This window comes from Pelophylax lessonae (genome assembly GCF_965119305.1).
Source record: "Pelophylax lessonae genome assembly, chromosome: 12".
Lineage (NCBI taxonomy): Eukaryota > Metazoa > Chordata > Amphibia > Anura > Ranidae > Pelophylax > Pelophylax lessonae.
The window spans coordinates 208332265-208347099 of NC_138779.1; the positions used below are offsets into that span (position 1 = coordinate 208332265).

A 14835-nucleotide genomic window follows, 5' to 3' on the forward strand; every position below is an offset into this window, starting at 1 on the left:
AACATATACATATATTTTTATATATATATCAATATATACATATATTTTTATATATATATCAACATATACATATATATTTATATATATATATATATATATATATATATATATATATATATATATATATATATAATTTTTTTTTTTTTTTTATTTCGTGTGGCGGCACTTCTTAGTAAATGATTTTACTTTCTTGTGAGTTTTGCTTTGAAGAATAGTTCCAGCTGCTGTGAAATCAGGAGCAAACAAAGTAATGCATTTTGTAATGTACGTGTGGTTAAATTGATACTTCATATTGAATATAGGTTCTATAATTATTAGGTAATCTTTAGGAAAAGCCAACTGGTAAATTGAGCAATTTTTTTTGTAACATAAGTTAAGTCCTATCCCAGCATATCAGAAAAACAGCAGAAGACAAGAGTGGCCTATGTGAAACTCAGAGCTCAGAGCTTTATAAACAAAGACAACGCCCAGTACAAATTTCTGGCAAGAGTGCCAAAAGACTGACTTCTTCTTCCCCGGCATTCCTGTAGCTTTTTTTTCCATTGTTATTTAATGTATTTTTAAACCCAAGAATGAAAATTTAATAAATTGCAGCATGCCAGTCCTTGGGGAGGATGTTAGGACTTTGTTTGTCTAAAGCTTGCAATGTTTGCCTAAATTGTGCCACACCCCTATCGCAATGGCCCTATTACAGAAAGGAAAATCAAAAATCGGGAATTTTATGACGCATCAATTCAATAAAATTCACAATTTTCTTTAAAATAGAGTTTAACCACTTCTGAACCGGAAGATTTTCCCCTTAAGGACCAGGTCATTTTTTGCGATTCGGCACGGCATTATTTTAATGGACAATTAAGCGGTCGTGCGGCGCTGTACCCAAACAAAAAATGATGTCCTTTTTTCCTCACAAATAGCGCTTTCTTTTGGTGGTATTTGATCACCTCTGTGGTTTTTATTTTTTGTGCTATAAACGAAAAAAGAGCGACAATTCTGAAAAAAAAAAAAAAAAATGATACTTTTTAATTTCTGCTATAAAACATACCCAACAAAAGAAAAAAAAAATTATATATATATATATTTATATATATATATATATATATATATATATATAAATATATATGTATATGTTGATATATATATAAAAATATATGTATATATTATATGTATATATATATATTTATATATTTATTATATATATATATATATATATTAACCACACCGACCAGCCACCGCAGGTGGCAGGTCGGCAGGTTCCTCACAGCAATCAACACAGGGCTCCTGTGATCCTCCTATTTAGGAGCACAGGTCTCTGTGTTGATTCCATAAGCCCACCCCCCTCACAGTTAGAAAACACCCCCCATGCCCACATCTAACCCTTTGATCACCCACTAGGTTAACCCCTTCCCCATTAGTACAGTAGCAGTGCATATTTTTTGCACTGATTACTGAAGTATTGTCACTGGTCCCCCCCAAAAGTGTCAAAAATGCCAGGTAGGTGTCCGATCTGTCCCCTGCAATGTCGCGGCCCTATGAAAAATCGCTGAGCATCATCATTACTACTAAAAAAATAAAAAATGACATAAATCTTTTCCCTAGTTTGTAGACATGATAACTTTACGTAATCACGTAACGTCATTTAGATTCTCTGTGTGTATGTATTGTACATGTGGAAGAATTGACAATAAAGTAGACTTTGACTTTCGCGCAAACCAATCAAAAACCAAAAATATGTAGCAGAGTACAAATTGGCCTAAAATGATGAAAACGTTTGGTTTTTAATTATTGGGAATGTTATATAACAAAAAGTGATTTTTTTTTTCCAGAATTGTGGCTATTTTTTGTTTATAGGGCAAAAAATAAAAATCGCAGAGGTGATCAAATACCACCAAAAGAAAGCTCTGTTTAGTGGGAAAAAACATTGTGCAACAGTCAGTTAAAGTAACGCAGTGCCGTATCGCAAAGAAATGGCCTGCTTATTAAGGGGGGAAATCTTCTGGTCCAGAAGTGGTTAGAATGTTATGTTTAACAGTTAAAAGGGGGCAAATTTATTGACCTCCTCATTAAAGTCGCACTGGAAAATTAAAGTTGCCAATAGTTGGAAACCAAATGAGGTTCTCTGTTCAGTAAATTATCACACGGCTGCTATGGTTGATGCTCATCCTATGCTGTCTTTTCTCTCTCTTTAGGCAATTCGCTCTCTTGTACCCAGTGTACTTCTCTATTAGACTCATGTACCGGCCCCAGTGTGACTTGTTCTTCTGGCTCTGTGTGTGGAGCTATATACACAGAAGCCTGGACTCTGGGTAAGTTATTCAATAAAAAAACAAAAAATGCTATGTGTATTTTATGTCAGAGTTTCACAAGCGTCATTTCACATCAGACGCCCCCGGATTCTTTATTGCTCCAGAGATGTCTGTTTTTATGTATTATGGGCACAATGTGTGAATAGTACACTCAAGTTCTGTAATGTCATTCAAACAGCAAATGCTATCTGAAGTATGTAATCTGGCAAAAAAAAAAAAAAAAATATATATATATATATATATATATATATATATATATATATATATATATATATATATATTTATATATAAAATTTTATATATATATATACATGTGTATATATATATATATTGTCTGTTCCTATAAGGTGCTTGTGGTTTATTTGCAATTAAAGTAAAATCCTAAACCATCAAGATCTAAAGCAAGGGGTCCTCAAAAGTAATATTACAGAGAACATTGTATTAAAACAGAAATGATATGTTAGATAAATCCATCCTCGAATTTCTGTATCTTGGCTGGGCTCCAGAAAAGAGAGAGAAAATACTATGACCCACTTTCTCCCTGTATAGCCCTCTGTCCAATCAGCAAAACTCAGTAAATATGAGGGATTATGTCACTATCCTTGATATCCTCCAGCAGATTGCATTATCACACTGTGAAGACCCTGGGCAGCGTTCCTTGACCCAGGTCAGCATTTCGGCACCAGCTTGCCCTTTAATCTTCCAGTTGAAAGACAGGAGATAAATAGTGATGGGCCGAATACCCCCCCCCCCCACCCCCTGGTTCGATTCGCACCAGAACTCCCAGGCAGGGAAAAAGTTTGGCCCTAAGCTGCGAACTCTATTAAAGTCTATGGGACCCAAACATGAAAAATCAAAAGTCCTCATTTTGAAGACATATATGCAAGGTATTGGCGATAAAAAGGGTATGGGGGCCCGGTTTTTGCCCTGGGGGACATGTATTAGGGCTCTTTCACACGGGCGGTCCGATCAGATCCGCCTGTCAGTTTTTTAGGCGGATCTGATCGGATCCTCCATGCAGCTCTATGGGGCAGCCGGTGTCAGCGGAGACACCTCCGCTGACACCCGCTGCCATCCGTATCCGATCCTGTCCGTGAAATCTGGACGGATGGAAACCCTATTTTTCCATCCGTTCAGTAATCGGATCGGAACGGATCTGATGAGAGCGGACAGGCGGTCCGCTCTCATCCGATCCCCCATAGAGGGCAGCGGGTGCTGAGACACCTCCCTCTCCGCTCTGCAAGCGGAGACGGAGCTGTCATCCGCCGGCTCAGCGGGGATCGCGGATCGATCCCTGCTGAGCAACACGGATCCGCCTATGGAGGCGGACCGTGTGAAAGAGCCCTAATGCACATTTTTTTAAAAAAAATATTGTTTTTAAAGGAGCAGTAATTTTTAATGATGCTTAAGTGAAACGATAACAATGAAACATTCCTTTAAATACAGTGCCTGGGGGTTGCATTTGTTTGCCTGTGAAGTGGCGCATCAGTACCGTGAATTGAACCTGCTGCAGCAAAACTCACACTTCTAAAGAAAAAGAAATTACGGTATATTTAACCACTTTACCACCGGAGGATTTTGCTGTCTTTCGTCTGGGCCACTTTTTGCGATTTGGCACTGTGCGACTTCAACTGAAAACTGCGCAGTCATGCAACGCCGTATCCAAACAAAATGTACGTCCTTTTTTTCCCACAAACAGAGCTTTCTTTTGGTGGTATTTGATCACCTGTGCGATTTTTACTTTTTGCGCTATGAACAAAAAAAGAGCGACAATTTTGAAAAAATAACAATATTTTTCACATTTTTTATATGAAATTCCCCCCCCCCCCCCCCAAAAATGTAAAAATCAACATTTTTTATCATTTTAGGCCAATTTGTTTTCTGCTACATATTTTTGGTAAAAAAAATCGCAATAAGCATATTTTGATTGGTTTGCGCAAAAGTTATTGCGTTTACTAACAAAGGGAAAGATTTATGTAATTTTTGGTGTTTTTTTTTTTAACAAGTAATGGCGGCGATCTGCGATTTTTTTTTTTGCGGGACTGCGACATTGCGGCGGACAGATAGGACCCTTGGCTGACATTTTTAATACTTTTGGGGGTACCAGTGGCATTACTACAGTAATCAGTGCTATACATATGCACTGTTACTGTAAAAATGACACTGGCAGGGAAGGGGTTAATTTTATTGGAGAGGGGGGGGTTAATGTATGCCTGGTGCTTACTGACGTGTGTGGGGGGAGGTGACTGAGTGACACAGGGACAGATCGCAGGTTCAGCTATGCTGAACCCTGCAATCTGACCCTGCCTGTCACTTAGGAGATCCGCCCGCTTTGTTTACACAAGCGGGCGGATCTCCACACTCGATTCCCCGACGATCAGGGAAGAGCAGCGGCGATCGCCGCTGCCCCTCCCCTGGCCCGACTCCCGCTGTGACTGAACGCCGCCGAGAAAGGGGAATGTCTGGCGACGTAGGTCTACGTCGCCAGACGTTATCGAGCCACTTTGCCGCAGTAGAGCTCTAGTGAGCAGTGCGGAAGTGGTTAAATAGATTTTTCCTGGCTGCAAGCCATTCTTGCAATGCAAACAAAAATGAAAAAAAAAAAAACATGGTATGCCCCCCCCCATGGTATGCCCCCCCCCATCCAAACCAGCCCCTTTGGGTCTGGTATGGATTTTAAGTAAAACCCCACAACAACAAAAAACAAATGGCGTGGGGTTTCCCCCTAAAATCCATACTTTGGGTCTGGTATGGATTTTGAGGGTAACCCCTATGAGAAACTTAAAAAACAAAAATGGCGTGAGGTCCCCCCAAAATCCATACTAGACCCTTATCCGAGCATGCATCCTGGCATGCCAGGAAAGGGGGACGAGCGAGCGCCCCTCCCCCCGCCTGACCCATACCAAGCCACATGCCCTCAACATGGGGTTGTGCTTTGGTGCAGGGGGGGTCTGCCCCCTGCCCCAATGCTCCTTGTCCCCATGTTGATGGGGACAGTAGCCTCTATCGATAAGCCCCCTGCCCACAGACCCCCCACAACCTCCAACCAGGATTGTGGGGATCTGCTGGGCAGGGGGCTTATCGGTATCTGAAAGTCCCCTTTAACAAGGGGGCCCCCAGATCCCACCCCCCATGTACATAAATTATAGGGTACATTGTACACCAACTCATTCACCCAAAAAAAGTGTAAAAAATAAATAAAGGCATAAGCCAGTTTTTGACAATTCCTTTCTTAAACTAAATTTTAAAAATGTCCCCCCTCTCCCCATGTAGATCTATCGTCAAACACTAAGCCAGCTGCACCGCCAGACCTTGGAAAAATACAAAAAAAATACTCTGCCTTTGAAGAAGGCTGATCGCCGAATGTCTGCTCTTCTGGGTGACAGTTCTTAAATAGGTAAGGGGTGGGGCCACCTGGTGATGTCATCTGGTGGCCATGCCCCCTTCTGATGTCACTGTCCCAGCATACACTTATGCTCAGTCCAAACCTTTTGCCCATCTCTAGAGATAAAGCAAAACTAGGACCCACAGGGCCAAAGTGCAAGAAACCATGAATGGCCCCCCTGACCCCCATTTTGTATCCCTTTCCATCGGTCCTGGGATACTACCCTCTGAGCCCCGGGTCCTTGGAAGTGTATGATTAACCATTTCATTGCTAGCAGATTTCTAGTGGAAATGCATGACGTTTCCACCAGGGATCTGCTAGCAATGAAATGGTAATCATACACTTCCAACAGGGATCTCATCTGCTAGCAATTGTGTCCAATCACCAGGGATATTTTAGCAATGAAATGGTTATCATGTTCTTCCCCTAGGATTTATTATCTCCACTCAGTAGCTGCCACAACACATAACTCCATCTGGTCCATTCTGCATCCTGACCTGCTTTCCCCCACAAGATGCGATCATATCCTAGGCTGCCCCTCCCCAGCAAAGGATGCCATGTGGCCTCAGGTGGGTGACCTGAAGGCCTCAAAAGTTCAGGCTGAAACCTAGAGCTCTCTTAAGAGTTGCCTGAAGGAGGATGTCCATGGATCAGGGATCTCATCTTCTCTGGACTCTCTCCACTTAAATCCATTAGACATGAAGGAAAGAACTGAAAGCCTATCTGTGTGTGATTTGAATGAGATTGAATACAATTTGTATGATTTTTAAGATATCTTTGCCTTAAAAGTCCCATTCCCAACCGATTTTGTTAAATGCTTCTAATTGGGCATGGTTTATCTTGGGGGTCTAAATACTCAATGCTATTGTATATTTTCATTGCAGAGGATGATACCATTTATTTTTTCTATTTACTTGTAGGTATCCTTGTTTTAAAATTATATGAGAGGACATGTGTACCACAGGGCCAGTGTGACACGACAGGAAGTGCCAGCTTTCCTAACACTGCAAGAGTGAAGAAGGGTACATCGTGTTGTAGAACTGATCAATGCACCCCGACTTCTCCTTCCCGTAAGTGGCTCTCTCTGCTGCCTTCATATAAACAGCTAAATACACATACTTTGTACAAGGCTGATTTCCTTTGTTCTCCTATCCATCCTGTTCTGAGAGTTACACAGCTCTTCCACACAGCACAGTTCTCACCCGTCCGAGAGTCCAAAATGTTCTTGATAAAAGTTAGCCAAAAGCAAGAAAAAAAAAAGAATGTGTTTTGGGGGGCATACAGACTCCACCTTCACCAGGGCTACACAACAAATGCAAATATATAATATAAATATAAAATAAATATGCAGATTCACCAATTAATTACTGGCCATTTTCACCCCCTTCCTGCCAGGCCACTTTTCACATTTTGAATGACAATTACGCGGTCATGCAACACTGTACCCAAAATGTTTATCATTTATTTCACATAAATAGAGCTTTCTTTTGTTAATATTTGTTCACCACTGTTATTTATTTTTTTTTGCTAAACAAATGCAAAAATGTTTTTCTTAGTTTCTGTTATAAAATGTTGCAAATAAGTAATTTTTCTTTTTTAAAGATGGGCACTGATGGGCATTGATGAGGTTGCACTAAGAGGCGCCACTGATAGGCAGCACTGATTGGCACTGATAGGCAGCAATGATGGGCACTGGTAGGCAGCAATGATTGGTACTGGTAAGCAGCACTGATAGGCACTGGTAGGCACCACTGATGGGCACTGGTAGGCAGCACTGGTAGGCAGCACCGATGGGCATTGATGGGCACTGAAAGGCAGCACTGATGGGCACTGGTAGGCAGCACCGATGGGCACTGGTAGGCAGCACCGATGGGCACTGGTAGGCAGCACTGATGGGCACTGGTAGGCAGCACTGATAGGCACTGGTAGGCAGCACTGATGGGCACTGGTCGGCAGCACTGATGGGCACTGATGAGGCTGCACTGATGGGAATTGATGAGGCTGCACTAAGAGGCGCCACTGATAGGCAGCACTGATTGGCACTGATAGGCAGCAATGATGGGCACTGGTAGGCAGCAATGATTGGCACTGGTGGGCAGCACTGATGGGCACTGGTAGGCACCACTGATGGGCACTGGTAGGCACCACTGATGGGCACTGGTAGGCAGCACTGGTGGGCACTGGTAGGCAGCACCCATGGGCACTAGTAGGCAGCACTGATGGGCACTGAAAGGCAGCACTGATAGGCACTGCTAGGCAGCACTAATGGGCACTGGTAGGCAGCACTGATGGGCACTGGTAGGCTAGGCAGCACTGATGGGAACTAATTGAAGGGCCTCTGTGATTAGCCCTTTACACCCAATCTGTGATCAGCTGTCCAAAAGACATAGCGGTCACAGAGTGTGCTTGATGCGTGCCGGAGAAGGTGCGCAGGGGGTCAGGGCTCTTGGAGAGCATCTATTGTCGCCCTCCCAGAACTGGACGACCACGCTGTAGCCATCATTTGTCTATAATGCGGTCAGGAAGTGGTTAAACAATGATAATTTAACCACTTGCTGACCGCCCCACGCAGATTTACTGTGGCAGGGCGGCTCGACTGCACATAATCACGTTACCGCTGTGATTAGACAGAGCGGGAACCAGACCATAGGAGGAGCGGGCTCGATCGCCGCCGGCCTCTCGCAATCTTCGGGGTAACTGACAGGAGAGCCGCCTGCCTATGTAAACAAAGCAGGCGGCTCTCCTGTCAGACAGCCACAGTGAGATCGTGTGTCTCAGCTAAGCTGAAGCACCAATCTCTGTGTGCCTGTAGGCTTACATTTAACCCCCTTGATCACCCCCAGTATTAACCCCTTCCCTGTCAGTGTCATTTATACAGTAACAGTGCATACCATTTAGCACTGATTACTGTATAAATGTCACTGGTCCCCAAAAAGTGTCACTTAGCGTCAGATTTGTCTGCTCCAATGTTGCAGTCCCGCTAAAAATCGCTGTTTTTTTTTTTTTTTTATAGCGCAAAATCTAAAAATCTCAGAGGTGATCGAATACCTCCAAAAGAAATTTCAATTTGTGGGGAAAAAAAAAGGACATCTATTGTATTTGGGTACAGCGTCGAACAACCGCGCAATTGTCCGTTAAAGTAACGTAGTGCCGAATCACAAAAAAATGGCCTGGTGATTAAGGGGGTAAAATCTTCCCGAGCTGAAGTGGTTAAAGAGTAACTCCACTTCTGTTGAAAAAAATGCATTCATCTCTGGGTGATCGCTATACATTAGAAGGATTTTAACCACTTTACCACCGGAGGATTTTGCTGTCTTACGTCCAGGCCACTTTTTGCGATTCGGCGCTGTGCGACTTTAACTGACAATTGCGCGGTCGTGTGACGACGTACCCAAACGAAATTTACGTCCTTTTTTTCCCACAAACAGAGCTTTCTTTTGGTGGTATTTGATCACCTGTGCGCTTTTTACTTTTTGTGCTAAAAACAAAAAAAGAGCGTTTATTTTGAAAAAATAACAATATTTTTAACATTTTTTTATATGAAATTCCCCCCCAAAAAATTTAAAAATCAAATTTTTTTAAAATTTTTGGCCAATTTGTTTTCTGCTACCTATGTTTGGTAAAAAAAATCACAATAAGCGTATTTTGATTGGTTTGCTCAAAAGTTATTGCGTTTACTAACTAAGGGAAAGATTTCTGTCATTTTTGGTGTTTTTTTTTTTAACGCGTAATGGCGGCGATCTGCGATTTTTTTTTGCGGGACTGCAACATTGCGGCGGACAGATCGGACCCTTGACTGACATTTTTGACACTTTTGGGGTTACCAGTGACATTACTACAGTAATCAGTGCTATACATATGCACTGTTACTGTAAAAATGACACTGGCAGTGAAGGGGTTAATTTTATTGGAGAGGGAGGGGTTAATGTATGCCTGGTGCTTACTGACGTGTGTGGGGGGAGGTGACTGAGTGACAGAAGGACAGATCGCATGTTCAGCTATGCTGAACACTCCGATCTGTCAGTCCCTGTCACTTAGGAGATCCGCCCGCTCTGTTTACACAGGCGGGCGGATCTCCTCACTCGATTACCCGACGATCGGGGAAGAGCGGCGGCTATCGCCACTGCTCCTCCCCTGGCCCGACTCCCGCTGTGACTGAAAACAGCGGGAGCACGCCTCAGGCGGCGCGCAAGCGCCGCCTACAGGGGGAGGAGTCCAGCGACGTAGGTCTACGTTGCTGGACGGGAACGAGCCACTGTGCCGCAGTAGCAGCACAGTGGCTGGAGTTAAAGTGGTTAACAAACCTTATTGCAGATTCCTACCTTTTGTTATTCTGAGGAAATAGCTGCCTGTTTCTCTGTGTCCATGTGCAAAGTGAATCTGTACGGGAGTGGCTTTATAATTATCAATCAGCTGCTACACTTGCAGGTCTCTAATGAGGAAAGTGGCAGAATCTGCATCCCTTTAGCTGTGATTTTCCCTTTGGGAATATCTCACCAAAAAATTAAAATTTTGTTGCAGGGGATGCCCAAAATCTGACTTGTATCTTAGTGCGGACTTCTAGAAAAATTAGAAAGCCAATCACACAAGCAGGAAATGACATTTCCGGGGGTTGCGCTGTACACCATCTGTGTACAGAACATTTCCAGGTGGCCATATTGAATTGCTTTTTTCAGAAAATTACAGCACTGCTGATTGAAAAGGAAAGAGGATTTTTTTATAATTAACATTTTTATTAAAAACTTTAGAAAAAAGGATATATACAGTACATGGTGTACATTTTCCAATCCAAGCACACATAGGTATAGAGGATAAAGCGATAAAAAGATTAAGTAAGTCACATTAACACCAAAAAGGATACACAAACATACACTATATTACCAAAAGTATCGGGACGCCTGCCTTTACACACACATGCACTTTAATGGCACCCCAGTCTTAGTCCGTAGGGCTCAATATTGAGTTGGCCCACCTTTTGCAGCTATAACAGCTTCAACTCTTCTGGGAAGGCCGTCCACAAGGTTTAGGAGTGTGTCTATGGGAATGTTTGACTATTCTTCCAGAAGCGCATTTGTGAGGTCAGGCACTGATGCTGGATGAAGAGGCCTGACTCGCTAATTCATCCTAAAGGATCCCTATTGGGTTAAGCTCAGGACTCTGTGCAGGCCAGTCAAGTTCCTCCACCCCAAACTTGCTCATCCATGTCTTTATGGACCTTATTTGTGCACTGGTCCAAATCATTTGGTGGAGGGGGGATTATGGTGTGGGGTTGTTTTTCAGGGGTTGGGCTCTGCCCCCCCCCCCCAAGCACCTTGTCCCCAGGCTGATGGCTGGTGTTTGTGGGGGTCTGCAGGCAGGGGGTTTATCTGAATCTGGAAGCCCCCAGATCCCACCCCCTCCCCATGTGAATGAGTATGGTGTACATTGTACCCCTACTGATTCACCCCGAAAAAAAAAATTCAAAAATAAATAAAAACACTAGACAAGTATATGACAAGCCTTTTATTAAAAAATAAAAAACAATGCCGTCGATGTTGATCCATCGTTAATCACGACGCCAACCGCACCGGTTAGGCACCCGCTCCACAGACCCCTGCATTGCCCCCTTCCCCCCCTCCAAAGATCTCACCTTGACAGTGTCCAGAAGATGTCAGGTGAACACCAGACACACCCCTCTGAACCCTCTGGCAAAGAAGTTCTTCAGTGGGCCGTTGGTCTGTGGCTTGTCGGACATGGCAAAGGAGAGGGGTCAGTGTGACTGTGTTGGGGACTGACAAGCGCTCTCCCTGGACAAGATTTACCCTACCAAGCTGGTCAATCACTGTACAGGCTGCAGACAAAACACCCAACCAATCACTAGCATCCCCAATTTTTCGATTCTTCCCTTCTCTTCTGGGTGATATCCAAATCCACTTATGAACTATTTAAGGGGAGCACGGGTTCAAGGGACAGCTCGTCTGCGCCCCACAACAATGACTGGGCCCAGGTTAGCTGCCCCTTTTGCTCCCCGATATGTTCTTGTCTCTTGCTTTGTTATCCTAGTGTTCTTGCAGCTGGTTCCTGTCCTGGTGGTCCACAGTCTTCTGGCCTACATACTAGACATGTGCAATTAGTTTCGGTCCAAATCTAAATTCAGACAATTTTTTTTTTTATATTCAGAGATTCAAATGTATTCGGATCTCAGAATGACAATGAAGTGCTAATACTTGTAATGTCGCTCTAAGCATAAAAGGGAGTATATATTGTATAGTATATGGTACTCAGGAATATCACCATCCAGTAGTGTATGGGGTTAGGTAGCAATTTTTTTAAGTATCCGAATGACAATGGTAAGGAATTTGTTGAAATTTGTTAAGTTTTGTTTATTTGTTTTCTAAAGAATTCCAAATTTTTTGAAACTATTCAAATTCTGATCAATCTAAAAATGATCAACCGACTTGAATTCTGTGTGAAGAATAGCTAGTTGTTAAAGCGGAGTTCCGGGCACAAAATAGATATTTTTTTTTTGTGCCCCTCCGCTAGTTCGACATGACCTGAAAAGGAATTGGATAGTTAGGTTTTTTTTTTTGTTTACTCACCTTGTAATTGAAGATCGTAAATACTCACCTCAGAGTACTTCCTCCCTCAGCGCCGCGGCTCCGCCGTCACTTCCTGTCTCGCTATGATTCCTGGGAGCTGAACGTCATCGCTCCCAGGAATCAATGCGACGGCACCGGCCCCGCTCGTCACGTCCGGGGCGACGCCGCATTCCCCTACTAAACAGCTTCTGGGCATGCCCAGAAGCTGTGGAGGAATGAGGCGCCGCACCGGAAGTGACGAGAGGGGCCGGTGCAGGCGCATTCTGGGAGAAGAGGACGCGGAAGAAGATGCAGAAGAGGACCGCGCCGGCTTCAGCTGCCCACAAGAGAGATGGAAACGCTGTGGAAGAAATTTTATAAGTAAGTATTTCATCTTGCAGGTAAGTACGAACCGGGACAGATCAGAGGCTAGCCATTGTGGAATGTACTAGCCCTGACTGTCCCGGGGGTATGTTTACTGAAAAATTATTTCTGTGCCCGGAACTCCGCTTTAAGGAGCAGGCCGGGAAGCGGGCCGCCGCGTCCTTAACAACCAATGACTCATCAGCTGTCAGTGAGTTTCCTTGGTTTCAACTGGTGTTGTGCTTTTAATAACTTTGACTTCTTTTTGGTGAATGAGTAGGGGTACTATGTACCCCATAATTATTACCATAAGGGGGGCAGTGATCTGGGAGTCCCCTTCTTAAAGGAGGCTTTCAGATTCTGATAAGTCACCCCCCCGCAACCATCGGACCAGGTACTTTGCTTTGGGGGCAAAGCCCCTTCTGCCCCAAAGCACCCCCCCCCCCCCAGGTTGAGGGCATGTGACCTGGTATGGATCAGGAGGGTTGAGGCTCTCACTTGTCCCCCTGGCTTTCCAGGCTGCATGATATGAATTTTTTTTTGGGGGGGGGCACAACATTTTTTTTTTTCAATTTTGGCGTTGGTTTCCCCTTAAAACCCATACCAGACCCAAAGGGCCTGGTATGGTTAGGGAGAGGACTCCCACGCTGTTTGTTTTCTGAACTTTTCATTGCCAGCATTCTTTTGTGTACATTTCAGCTGTCAGCGGGAAAACGCGCTGACAGTTGATGAATCATCAACTGATAAGGACACATCAGCCGATGTTCCGTGAAAAAAACCTACCCGTGAAAATTTCATACCCTCGTCACTTCCGGTGCACCTACGTCAGCACCTACGTCATTGAACAGCTAAGGAGCTGACTAGAGCGCATGCGTGGAGGGTATGAAATGATCACGGTAGTGTGTGTACTCTTACACCACCTCAGCTGTTGCGGCGATTACATTAACCTCCCTGGTGGTATGATTATGTCAGGAATTCTGTACCAAAAGCGGTACAATTTTTTGCATGGAAATTTGGCGTTATGTATTATAGGCCTACAATTCTTAGTAATTACTGACTTAAACCTGACCAAAACAAGACTCTAGTAGACATCCCAGATGTGATCAATTTGAAACACAAACGCATGAATTCTAATCTAATCAATAATATAATTTTATTATATAATATATATATATATATATATATATATATATATATATATATATATATATATATATATATATATATATAATAAAAAATTATATTATTGATATATATACAGTATATATATATATATATATATATATATGTGTGTGTGTGTGTATATATGTGTGTGTGTGTGTATATATATATATATATATGTGTGTGTGTGTGTATATATATATATATATATATATATATATATATATATAATATAAATGTTATGTGTTTGTGTTTTGTGCAACGTTTGAATTTCCCTCCCTAGTTCCGCTCCCATGCAGCATTGCTGCTGCAGGGAACGGAACCAGGAAGTCCTCATACCGACGGACGAGTGGCGGGGATCTCGGCTGGCGATCGCAGCAATGGGAGATCATTGCTGGATCGCCAGGAGAAGGTAAGAGACACCGCTGCACGCTCTGCACATCTACCCCGAGCGTGACTCAGGATACCGATATTAGCATGGAAAATCCACTCCGAGTCACGCTCGGAGATACCGCTAAGCAGGTTAAAACAGCTGGGCTGCAATATCAGTCATCTCTGCTCCTATCCCTGTCACTTCCCTGATCTTGGCTAGTAAATATAAAAGCGGTGGCTTTTATATAAATAATAAATCGCGGAGCCGAGATCTCCATTCATTTAGATTTCATACACCCACCGCCGCTTTTATATTTACTAGCCAAGATCAGGGAAGTGACAGGGATAGGAGCGGAGATGACTCATATTGCAGCCGAGCTGTTTTAATGTAACCGCCTGAACAGCTGATGCGGTGTAACGTTACCCACATTGCCGTGATAATTTCATACCCTCCGTGCATGCGCACTTGTCAGCTCCTCAGCTGTTCAATTACGTATCCGGGGCTGTGAGCATGCGCACTGCTACGCTGCTCAGCTGTTCCTCACAGGAAGTGACGTGGGTAGGCAATTTTCATGGGGTATGCTTTTCTAACGTTACACCGGCTTCCTGGCCTGTTCCTTAACAACCAGCTAGTCTTCATCCTGAATTTAAATCAATCATTTTTCTACCTTTCCGAATTCGAATTGTTTTGAAA

At 43.4% G+C, this 14835-nt stretch overlaps 1 protein-coding gene across 1 annotated transcript in view; it reads left to right on the forward strand.

Annotated features, from left to right (window-relative positions):
- Positions 1-14835, forward strand: part of LOC309569010 (uncharacterized protein) — a 181224-nt gene that overhangs the window by 71846 nt on the left and 94543 nt on the right. Inside the window, exon 7 of the mRNA XM_082274770.1 lies at positions 6609-6758. Coding sequence (XP_082130896.1) covers positions 6609-6758 — 150 coding nt within the window. The remainder of the gene's footprint in view (positions 1-6608; positions 6759-14835) is intronic.